Source organism: Ursus maritimus, unplaced genomic scaffold (genome assembly GCF_017311325.1).
Source record: "Ursus maritimus isolate PB19 unplaced genomic scaffold, ASM1731132v1 scaffold_14, whole genome shotgun sequence".
NCBI classification, from domain to species: domain Eukaryota; kingdom Metazoa; phylum Chordata; class Mammalia; order Carnivora; family Ursidae; genus Ursus; species Ursus maritimus.
In genome coordinates this window covers 3,315,029-3,326,724 of record NW_024423786.1, presented here as the reverse complement: position 1 = coordinate 3,326,724, position 11,696 = coordinate 3,315,029, and the positions used below count along the sequence as shown (strand labels likewise).

At 54.8% G+C, this 11,696-nt stretch overlaps 1 protein-coding gene across 6 annotated transcripts in view; it reads left to right on the top strand.

The window, feature by feature from the left end:
• Positions 1–11,696, top strand: part of IQSEC1 (IQ motif and Sec7 domain ArfGEF 1) — a 118,966-nt gene that overhangs the window by 45,542 nt on the left and 61,728 nt on the right. The window contains exon 1 of one of the 6 annotated variants that reach the window (XM_040628400.1): positions 3,511–3,590. The exons of the other annotated variants lie outside the window; for them this stretch is intronic. Within the exon in view, the coding sequence (XP_040484334.1) occupies positions 3,526–3,590 (65 nt within the window). The 5' untranslated portion in view covers positions 3,511–3,525. Of the gene's footprint in view, positions 1–3,510; positions 3,591–11,696 lie in introns of those variants that run through there. 6 annotated transcript variants of the gene reach the window in all.

Below are 11,696 nucleotides of genomic sequence, written 5' to 3'. Positions count from 1 at the left end.
ATTCGGCTTTGCTGTCGGAGCACAAAAAGATCTGCAGACAATACGTAAGTGAATGAGTGCGACTGTTCCAATAAAACTTTATTTTTAAAAAACCAGGCAGTGGGCCAGATTTGACTCTCAGGCCAGATTTATTCAACTGCTGAGCACCTCTGTGTCCCAGGCCCCATAGGAGGCGCGGGGGATGCTGCGGAGAAGGACGCGGGCCTGACTCTGGCAATAGCAGTACGGCTCATTGGTGTGATGCGACAGCAAGGGCAGGGTAAACCCCGGAGTGGGTGAGACGAGTGTCTAACTTGGACTAGGGGCTGGTTAGGGGTGGCTTTCTGGGAGAGGTGACATTGAAAGGTGAAATCCAAAGTCTTAGCCATGAGCCAGGCACAGAGGGACTTTGGGGCTCTGAAAGAAGTTTTGTATTGCTGGAGGTGTGGTGAGCATGGAGGGCGTATGACGAGCAGTGAGGGCCGGAGAGGTGAACCTCAATCAGGGCACACAGGTCCGGAGACAGGCTGTGTGGAGGGGCTGGTCTTCATCCTGACAGCTCTGGGAGAGGGACTGCAAATGTTGGCCTTTTGGGGGGGGGCAGGGTGCTACATACATGTCTGGTGTCAGAAGACAGGGGGATGGGGTGATGAAGTTGGGTCATGACAAGTGAAACAGGCCAAGGCAAGCAACTCAGGACTGAAACCCAGCACAGTACAGTGGAACCAAACATTTTCATGACTTTCTTGAATCCTATACCCCTATATATGGGCTCCTGCGCATCCCTCAAGGCCCCGCCCCAAAGTCCCTTCATCTTTGGAGCCTCTTGTGGAGCAGAGTTACAGGCCCCTTCCCCCAGATTATCATAACATCATACTGAGGGACACTTGTCACATCAGTGTCTCCCATTGAGACCTCAGACGACAGGCACAGAGTAAGCACTAATAAATGCTTACTAAATTAAATTAAACAGCAAGATGAATTCTCCAGGGTAGATGTGGTCCGTGAGCCACACTTTACAGTTGAGAAAACTGAGACTCAGAAGGCTAAGCAATTTGCCCAAATGGAACATGTAAGAATTTGGCCCAGTATAGCCGTTTTAGCAGAAAAATTGGCTTTCTCTGCCTCTCCAGGCTGGAACTTTGTTGTTTGCCTCACGATTCCCTAAATTATTAATCTGCGAGGCAGTTAACTGAGCAGAAGCAAGAGGCATACTTTGTAGGAAGATAAAACAAAACAAGAGAATTAAGAGGCATTTGGTTTCCAGGGACTCCATCCTTTGGTATTCCAAATGCTAACAGGGAAATTCAACCCCCTTCTTCTAAATCCCAGCCGGAACAATGTCGCCAAGACCATCCTGGCAGGCGGCTAGGCCGTGGGCCTGGACAAGTGCCTGGAATTCTTGGAGAATCCAGGTCGTGAGTCTGTCGATCGGAGCCTGTGTCTGGAGTGCCCCAGCAGCTGGGCTGGGGGAATTCTCTTGGCCCCATTTATTGCAGCCTATTTTTAGAGGGCTGTTCAGGCTGGGGTGGGAGTTTTCCACCACCACCCCCCAACTGGACGATTTCAACCCTATCCTCTCCTACCTCCCCCTCCCCCCAGCCAGGATGCAGAACGTGGTCACAGTCTTTAAGCAGTGTGTGTCAGAAGTCTTCTCTTTCTGGAACCCTTGCGTAGGTGCTTTTGTCCAGCTTTCTGATTCTAGCCATCCTGGTGGGTATGAGGTGCTATCTCATTGTGGTTCTGATTTGCATTGCCCAGATAATTAGTAATGTTCAGCATCTTTTCATGTGTTTTGGCCATCCATATATCTTCTCTGGAGAAGTGTCTGTTCAGATCCTTTGGCCATTTTTTAATTGGATTATTTGCCTTTTTATTGTTGAGTTGGAAGAGTTCTTTATGTGGCATGGATACTAGACCCTTATCAGATATGTGATGTGCAGATATTTTCTCCCATTCTGAGTCTTTATTTATCTTTAATGTAGCAAAGACAACATCAGAAGCAGAGGGGAGAAATGTGGAGATGGGCAGTGAGGGGCACTGGATTCCTGCTTAGCCTGTTGCCTGGGAGCCCTGGCACACTAAACTGGGTCTAGGGACGGCCTTTTCCTGTGCTGCAAGCTGGGCCAGCCCAGCCCTCTTCCTTCACTGTCCCCCCCGCAATCCAGTTTCCCCATCTGGGAAAGCACTCATCATTAGGCTCTTGGCACCACCTCCTCCCAATGAAAGACTCAAAAAAGGCACAAGACGATGTTCCTGCATTAGTGGCTTCCCACTTCTTCCTGACTTCACGGATGTGCCAGGTTTCTGGCCCTCCAGGAGATGGACTTGCAGGTGAGGCAGGTGGGGTTTTGATTGTGTCTATGTCCGCTTGATGTCTGTGGGTGCTAGGCTCTATGCCTGCCTTCATGAAGCCCAAAGACAGATAATAAACAAGTAAATATGTAAATTGAGAACAGCAAGCCATGATTGCTTATAGTAGGGAGAAATGAGCAGCCTGGAAGAGAAGGTGAGGGAAAACCTCTTAGAGTTAACCCAGCTAAGGTGAGCCTCAGTTTCCTCTTCTGGAAAATGGGGCCACTAATAGCTCCACTTATATCACCATGTTGTCTTGAGGACGGAATGTAGGTAAAGAGCTCTAATAGCGAATCAGGATTACAGTAAGCCAGCCATGGGGGTCTGAAATTTGTCTCTGGGTGAGGGAAGGGCGGGGTGTTGGGTGGGCTTCGGGAAAAAGAAGCTGCTTTCATCAGATCCTCACCCAAAAGTCCCCAAATGGGTGTCCCCAGCCTCAGGATAGAACCCACTTTTTTCTCTGGGGCAGGAGCATCAGATCCCCCAAGCCACACCATCCCGCGAGCAGAGGTCTCATTTTATAAACTGAGGCCAAAGTCAGGATTGGCAGAGATTGGCACCACATCAGCAGAGCGGGCTACAGTTGGCTAGTTTGGGTTTTGTATTTGCTGTGCTTACACGTTGGGGAGGAAGATATGTATATTTGGGGACTCTGTCTTGGAGGGAGTGCGCAGTCCTCCCAGAAAAGGGCCTAGCTTGCGGGTACAGGGGATGCTGCTACCTGAGAACCTCGCCGTGGGGATCCTCCCTACTTGGCACTGCTCGCCCCGCCCCTGCGTGCAGCCCCGCCCCCGTCTTGCCCCGCCCCTCCGCGCAGCCCCGCCCGCCGGGCGCAGGCCGGCCTCCGGCCCCGCCCCTGGCCCCGCCCCCTCCCGGGCCACATTCCTCCGGCCGGGCCTCGCTCTGCGCCAGGCGGGCGGGCGGCGGCGGCGACGGCGGCGGCGGCGGCGGCGGCGGCGGCAGCAGCGGCGGAGGGGAGGGTTTGGCCGGCCTGGCGCTGGGACTAGGGCCGGGAGCAGCGGGAACCGGCGGGCACTGGGCCGGGCGACCCGAGGTGGTCGCGTGGCGGGTGGTCAGGTCTCCCGGTGGTCGGGTGTCGGCCCCGGATCTGCCACCCCAGCGGGAGTCGGCAGCGCTCGGCGGGGCCTGGGTCCCGGGCGCTCGGCCCCGTCAACTCCCGCGGCGGCCGCCATGTGGTGCCTGCACTGCAACTCCGAGCGGACCCAGTCCCTGCTGGAGCTGGAGCTTGACAGCGGGTAAGGGCCCCAGGCGGGGCCGGGGGCGGGAGGGTGGGGGAGTGGGCGCCGGGGCTCGGGCGAGAGGGCCTGGGGAGAGGCTGCACGGAAATGGGCTGGCGGGGCAGGGTGGGGGTGCCAGCAGAACCCCCGGCGTTGCACAGTTGCGTGTAGTGTGTTGTGGGTTTGTGAGAGAGCCGCGTCCTGTGTTGTTGTGCAGTGGTTTGTTAGAGCCTGCCAGGGCTGTAAGTGTGTGCCAGAGAGGCTGCGGGGCTGGGTGTGCCGGAGTGCGTGAGACTGTCAGGATGTGTGTGTGAGAGAGGGAGCAGGACTGAGAGTGTGGAGTGTGGCTGTAATAGTATGTGTGCAACCAGACCCGGGACCTGAGTTTGTGCGTCTGAGAATAAGAGATGCTGTCAGGACAGGAGTGTTGTGTGCGCGAGCGTGCGTGTGCATGCTTGCTCCCGAGTGACTGTCGGGATGGGAGCTTGTGTGTGGGTGAGTTTCTGTGGGAGAAACTGATGCGAGTGGGCATCCGGTGCCAAGCGGGAGCCAGTGGACTGGAGTTTGTGAGTCGGAGTGTGGCCGGCCGGCGTCTGTGCTTGCGTCTGGTTGAGGAGGGTTGAGGCTGCCAGGGAGTCTGCCTGTGGGCCTAGTTGTGCGAGCCCCTGGGCCTATATCCAGGGTTACGAGTCAGCTGTGCCAGGGAGACCCTGGGCAAGTGTGTGTGGGGATGAGGGATTCGTTCATGGGCTGTGCGCAGGTGGTCCAGGTGTGCTTCAGGGGTGGGGGGGACCTAGGAGTTCGCTGGGGAGGTGGAGATCCGTGTGGCTGCTGCTGTTGTGTTGAGTGAGGCTGTGAGGGGTCTGCTGGTGTGATAGGGTGTGTGCGTGTTTTTAATGTGCCTGGTGCGGTCGGGGCTGGAGTCTTGAAGGGGGGGAAAGAACGTGCGTCCCAGAGACCAACCCTTTTCTGCTTTGGGACTGTGGGTGGCTGCCTGAGTGTCCAAGGGCCCGTATTTATGGAGAGAGAGTGTGTATGTGCTGGGAATATCGATTTCCTTGCTCGGCTCGCCAGCACAGCTGCCCCCTGAGCTGTCTGCAGGCCCCTTGGAGGAGACAGGCTGCGGGGCGGAGAGGATTTGTTGACAAGCTGACTTGGCTTGTGTCGGGCCCCCTGAGGGTTGGGGGGAAGCCCACCTGCAGCCGTTTGATCTCTGAGTTCAAAAATTCTGCAGCGTGTGTCTGGCAGTTGCACTGAGAACATGCGTATGTTCCCCTCTGCCCCCTCCTCGCCCCAGGGGCCTGAGACTCTGGGCCCGAGGCTCCGTATGGGGTTGTGGGGGTGCGGTTCCCAAGAACCCGTCACTTCTTGTGTCTGGGGCGGAGGCTGGGCAAGCTGCAGCTGCAGGGCCAGCTGTCTGGAACCAGTGGCATCAGTCCGAGAACGGGGGTCACGATATTCATATCGCACACATGCTACTGTCTTACGCAGCTGTCCCACCCGGTATCGCATTCTTGTCCTTGTGGTTCCGGCCTCCCCATATCGCAGGAGAGCAAACTGAGGCTGAGTGTTAAGTCTTGTCAGCGCCAAGGCTCTACGGTTTATGGAGTACCTGCTGTGAACGTTCCCTTTCTAGGCACCGGGGACATAGCAGTGAGCAAAACTCAGAGTGTTTGTGCTGGGACCAGCAGTCGCGGGGACACAGTGGGGACACAGTCGGCATGTTCCGCAGGCTACATCTCTTCTCGCGCTCCCAGCTGAGAGAGACTGAGGGGTGTCCCTGGCACCCCTCCATTAGGACCTCTCCAATATCACCCTTCCAGGGATTTTGGGATGTCCATAGTCACCACTTTGGCATGTTTCTCAGTCCTGCATCCCTTCTTATTGGAAGTCCTTCTTTGTGTCTACTCTAAATCTTCTAGCTGCAGGGAAGCCTGCTTGAGTCCTTTTGTTGTCAGGGCTGGTGATGAACAGCTGCTCCCCCGGTCTCAGAGCACGACCAGGTGTCCTGGAGATTGAGTAGCCCCGCTCCGGCACCACCCGAAGTTCACCCCTCGGCCTCACAGCAGGTGGATCACATTTGCTCCGGAGTGCCTGGTATGCGGTTCCGAAGAAAGGTGGGGAGGGGGGTGGAGAATCCACCCAGTTCCTGGCCTGTGGAGGCTTCGCCAGCCACTCCTTGGCCTGGCCGGCTTGTCCCCCACCCAGAGTCCTCCCAGCTGGCCATCTCTCCCTCTCTAAACCCAGGAAGGATCCAGCACGCCCCAGAGACCTCAGGAGACCCCCAGTCTGTAGCAGGTCCAAGATAACCCCCTCCAGGCCCAGCCACACCACCCTGTAAGCACAGGCTTCTCCCTGACAGCATGCATGACACCTTTGCATGGCAGCACCGTGATGCTTTGCTGTTTGAGACCCGCAGCAGCCCAGGTCTCTCCGTAGCCTCCCTCTGTAAATGGGCAGGTTAAGATAGGGAATCCAGTGACCTGACCAGGCTGTTACAAGGGGAGCCTGGAGTCGAACCCAGATGTTCTGTTGGAGGGCCTCTGGAGGGCCCCTGCCAGCCCTGCCAGGATTTTCAGGCTTTTGCTCAAGGAAGTCGGACTATGAACTAGCTGTGCTAATATTTACACAGCCTCAGTTCAAAAACATGGACAGGACTGACAGCTGCACAGTCAACCCGTGTGATGACTGGGCAAATAGGTGTTTCTGGAAGGGATTGAACAGGACTCCCCGGGCTCCAGGAGCTCAGGATATACGTGTCTGTGTGCACACATGTGTGCGGGTATCACCTGGTCGGACTCTGTGGAACGAGGGATCTTGATTTGCCAGGAGAATCTGTGAGGCCAGAGCAGCTCAGGGCATCAGCAAAGAAGGGCTCAGGGAGGCAGAGACTTCGTTTTAAATCCCAGCTCAGCTTTGTGACGTTATGCAAGTTACCACGTCCCTCCGAGCCTCAGTTTCCCCCTCCGTGGAAGGGAATGGTACCCTGCTTCACAGAGATGCTTGAGGATGTGTCTGACAGCTCTCGCACTGCTGGCCAGCCCCAGGCCTCCAGGCCGAGCCGCGATTGTCCAGGTCAGCACTCTGCTCTTCCCGCTGCCAGTGACCCATGGGATTTTCTTCCTTCCCCTTTTGTAAATTTCCTCTGAATTGTGATGACGCGTGGAATATCTGCCCAGTGGGCTTGCAGCGGGCCGGAGGCTGGGGAGAGCTCCGCAGAGGTGGCCCGGGTCCCCTGTGAAAGTGTGTGTGTGTTTGTGCCATGGGGGAGGATGCTCAAAGGCTGTTGGATGTGATTTATCATTTGTCCTCAAAAGCAAATCATAATGACTTTAAAGGCCATTAAGGCTCTTGAAGAATTAATTGGTGCAGCCTTAGAGAATCTGGCCGCTCCCGCTGCCTGGGCTGCTGCCGAGGAGCAATGGATGGTGATTATGGTGGAAAACATGGCACGCTGCCACCTGGACCTGCCACTCTGCTGGCTGCTGTGGCTGTCCCCCTAGTTGGGCAAGTGCCCCCTTTAAGCCCTGGGACCTGTGTGCTCTGACGCCTGCCCAGCACGGCGCCCGGCATCAGTGAGTGACCGCACCCACGGACACACGCATGCTTTCCTGGGCTTGGGGGGACTTTGTTCTCAGGAGCGATGTGTACGACCCAAAGGGCACCCGTTGCTGCCCTTCCTGCATTCCTTCATTCACTCACTAGCTACTGAGCACCCACTTTGTGCCAGGCCCTGGGCTAGATGTAGAGGAACCAAGGTTAATAATGTGAAACCGTGTATCACTGATCCCGGACAGGCCTCGGGTCGCACAAAGCCTACGCTGCCTCTTCCCAGCTGTGTGGCTTTGGTGATGTGGCTTCCCCTGTCTGAGCCTTGATTTTCTCATCCATGAAATGGGGCTAAGAAATACCTCCCCGGAGGGGATATGCAGCTTTGCCTGGTGACTCACACCTTTTAGACGCCCAGCAAACCGTAGCCGGTAGCCAGCAACACCAGCATCATCGCCACTGCTTCTCATGAGAAGTGACTTCTGAGTTAGAAGTGGTTCCTCACGGTCTTCTGTTTTGCCGGTTTCTGGAGCTACGTGGCTTTTTGTGAGATCCCTTGTCCTTGAGGGGCTAAGGCACAGTCCCAGCTGCTCTGACTTGAATACCCTTTTATGCTTTGTTTGAACGTAGCTCCGGCTTCCCTGCTCCTTGATGGGAAGGGTCATTCTTTCCATTTTAGTTCCTTGCTTTTCGCCTTCCTAACATGGTGACCGTTTAATCTGAACCGAAGGCCCAGATGTAGAGCCATACCAAGAGTCCCCTCCTTGTTTGTCTGGATGGGGAAACTATGACCACATTTGTTTTTTCCTCTTTGTTCAAAGGTCAGTATAATAATAGTAATCGCAGTGGTTGCCATTCAGCTCTGCGCAAAGTGTTTAATTCTCAAAGCAATCTGTGAGTACGGGCCTCTGTCCCCACTTGGGGAACAGTTGGGGGACGGTTATGTGACTTGCCCAGGGTCACTGGCCAGTAAGTCTTGGAGCTGGGACTTAAACTCAGTCCACCTGGCTCTGGGGTCTACACTTTTCATAGCCAGGCTGTGCCTCCTCTGGGATTAAATAATCTTTAGCAAAATCTGTCACCATCATAAATGCAGGCTTTTGTGTCTTTCCCAAGCCATAGAACAGGTGTCTGGTATCCCCTGGTGTCAGCATTTCCAGAATATTTCCAAACATCCCAGCCTTGGGCTGGTTTGAGGACCACCCTCTGGACTCTCCTAGTGTCTTGCCAGACCCCACAGACCCCAAGAGCTGCTTCCCCATACTCTCTGGCCAGATTCTGAGATAGTGCCCTTTGGCCCCGAGGACTTGCTCATTCTGAGGGTAGCACACTTGCCCCAGGCCAGCCTCAGCACGGAGCAGGGTCTCGGTGACAAAAGCCAACCATCCCAGACTCTCTGCAGGACCAGTGCAAACACAACCAGCTTCTGCATGGGGAGGAAACCCAAGGCCAGGGCCTTTGATGTCATTAGAGGACACACATGCGTGTGGGCTGCTGAACTTGGTCCCATGAGAGAGGAGAAGGACTGTTAATGAACTGGAAAAGTTGGAGGAGTCCCCAGCTACGAGGCAGCCTCCTCATTCAGGTTCCCCAGAATCGCCTGTTGGCTGAGTTGATCCATGTCTGTCCACCAAAATGAATCCTTTCTCCCCAGTGGCTGTTTTAAAAGATGGAAGCAAATGGTGTTTGCTTCTCTGTTTCTGGCTGAGAGGCTAAGCTAGGTGGTGCAAGAGTGCAATGCGTTAGTGCACGTGAAACATTTAAAACGGGGCCTTATTGTGTTATAGTAAGTACTATATCAGTGTTAATTATAATCAGTGTTAATTATAATCACTGTCGTTACTATTTATCCTGATAATTACTAAGCTTGGAAGGTCTTTCCCTCCAGAGACCTGAGAAGAGCTTGCTCTAACGGGCGGTTGGCATTCAGCCTCCCTAGAAGCCCTGGCATCCGTCACCTCCTCCCATCCCCTTTCTGGGCCTCAGTTTCCCTTCTGTGAAGGGAGTGAGCTTCGTGACACTTATGGTCGTTTGCTGAGGGAGGGTGTTTGACCCAGTGTTGGTGGGGGTTGGGGGGGTGGATTCTGTCGCCAGCCTGTCTGTAACCCCAACCCCAGCTCTGCTCCTTACACTCTCTGTGATCTTGAGCATGTTTCTTGGCTTTCTGTGCCTCAGTTTCCCCATTTGTAAACCGTGGGTGACAGGAGGCGCTCATGGAGTTGTTGTTAATTCACATGAAGTGCTTAAAGGGCACACAGTTAATACCTAAGAGGTGGTAGCTTTTAGCTGTGGCATCAGGGCTGCCGAGTCCGAGTGTGCTGAAACTGGACCCCATGGTATTGTTCAGGACAGACGTGTTGTTAGACGGGAATGCATCACCTCTCCTTCTGGCCACAGATGAGGCCAGTGGTAAGAGCAAGAAGGAGGAAGAGGGATGGGTAGTTGGGGGGAGCCATGCGAGGGTAGGGTGCTGCTCACGTGCGGGGTGGTGGAGACCAGGAGCGAGACAGGTCACAGACTTGGTGACAAGTGACTAAAGCCCATAGTCTTGTGCCTGTGCTTGTAGCCTGCTAAGAGAGAGTGGTCCAGAGTGCTTTGGAAATCGCTTTGCCCATAGATTGGGAAAATTGCAAAGTAAGGTGACTTGGCTCTCAGCTAGAGTGAAGATTTCTTAGGACGGGCAAATGGCCTGTGCCGAGAGTGATGGAGAGACCCCTTGGGGACACTTGAGGAGTGGGGACATTGAGGCTGGTGCCCCAGCCCTGTGGCCCTGAGATGGGGCAGGGTGGTAATGCCTCTGGAGTTCTCAGCTCGTAGCCTGTGCTGAGCTCTGGTACTTTGGGCAACTCTGGCATCCTGGTCCCACCTGAGGCTGTTTCCAGTGCCTCGTGGGGCTAAGAACTCCAGAGCCTGGCCTAGGGACCCTCACAGTGCTGCTCTGCCCTCCCCCGCCTGTTCTAGCCACGAGACAGAGAGGCAGCTGGCTGCAGTGGAAAGATGGTGGCATTTGGGCTGGAGAAACTTGGCCTGAGTCCCACTTCTGCCCCTCTCTGAATGAGTGGCCCCCTCTGCGAGCCTTATCTGTCAAGTGGGGATGGTGGAGGGAGAGGCGGTTGTGGGTAACAGACACAGCAGGTGCCTAGTACGTCCTGGCAGAAAGGGGAAAGGGTTCAGCTGGCTTTGGGCGAAGCCACGACTGTTTTTGATGGGTCTAGAGTTGGCACGGGTATGATACTGGAGCCGGAACAGGCTACAGAATAAAAATAAAACGATAATATCTGACACTTGCGTGGCCTTCGAATTTTACACACACTTACCTTATTTGAACCTGCCCAGAGACTTACAACGTTGTTGGTATTATTCCCACTTTACAGACAAGGAAACTAAGGCAGACATGAAAATCATGTCCGAGCTCTGCAGAAAGTAGATTCGGTATTCTGGTTTAATGTATCTCTCCTGCTCCCTGACATTGCTGGGGCAGTGGGGGGCTTGGGCCTTAGAATGGTGGGTGCAGCAGGGGCAGAAAGGTAGAGGAGTGGGAGAGGACCTGCAGGACCCCACCAGGCGCCAGCCCTCGGATGGGCACAGAGGTGCCTTGCTTGTCGTTTGGCAGAGAGGACAGAGGACACCCTTGGGAGCTCTGGCAAGTGGCCTTGAATCCCGGAAATGGTGTTTGCCAGCCCCAGGAAGTCATCTGGGTGTAAGAACTGTCCTTTCCTGGGATGCTTTTCCACGGAGAACACGAGAAAGAAGGAGCTAGAACAGTGCCGGGCGTACAGGTGTTCAGTAAATGCCGGTTGTGTCTATGGTTCTTATCAATTGCTATCAACTACAGTTGTTGTGCCTGCCGTGATTTCCCTGGGTAGGCCCTGGACTGGACCCCGAAGTGCAGTGAGTCCCGTGCAGGGGGTTGGAGAGGAAGTGTTTGGGGAAGCAGCTCTTTCCTCTGCTGTTAACAGAGGAGGAAGAGGAGGGGGAGGTGCGGCCACACAAACTCCAATTCTCTGTTCCTTTGGGGCCATTGACTTTTCTAAGAGCCATCATTTAAATGGGCAGGGTTTGGGATTTAGTTTTTGTTTTCCTACTTGATAAAAAACGGCAAAATGACCCGGGAAGGCCTTGAGGAAGGTAATGGATTCTTAGCACTATTTTGAACTTTTCCTTATGCAATCTTTTAACTATACAGAAGTAGAAAGAATGGTAGGATGACCCCCATGGGCAATTGTATTTCGTTGCTCCCAGATTATTTCTAAGCACATACCAGACATTTTGATGTTTTTCATCAGGGACCTGTCCTGTGGAGGTGGAGATGTCGAGTACCTGGGGGTGGGTTCCTGGGACAGAGTCGTAAAGTTCCCTAAACAGCCCTTGGCTGTGTCGGCCCGACTGAGGAACCCAGAGCCTGGTCTGGCTTTAGCCCTGAAGACCAGATGATGCCTGCTGCATTCAGGGAAGTGTGTGTTGGAGGCCCTGTGTCTGCAGGTGGCCAGGGGAAGCCAGGCCTGTGCATCCCCCTCAGGCAGGGCCCTCCTGGGGGCAGGGCTTGCGTCAGGTCAGAAGTGCCCAAGGCATCTG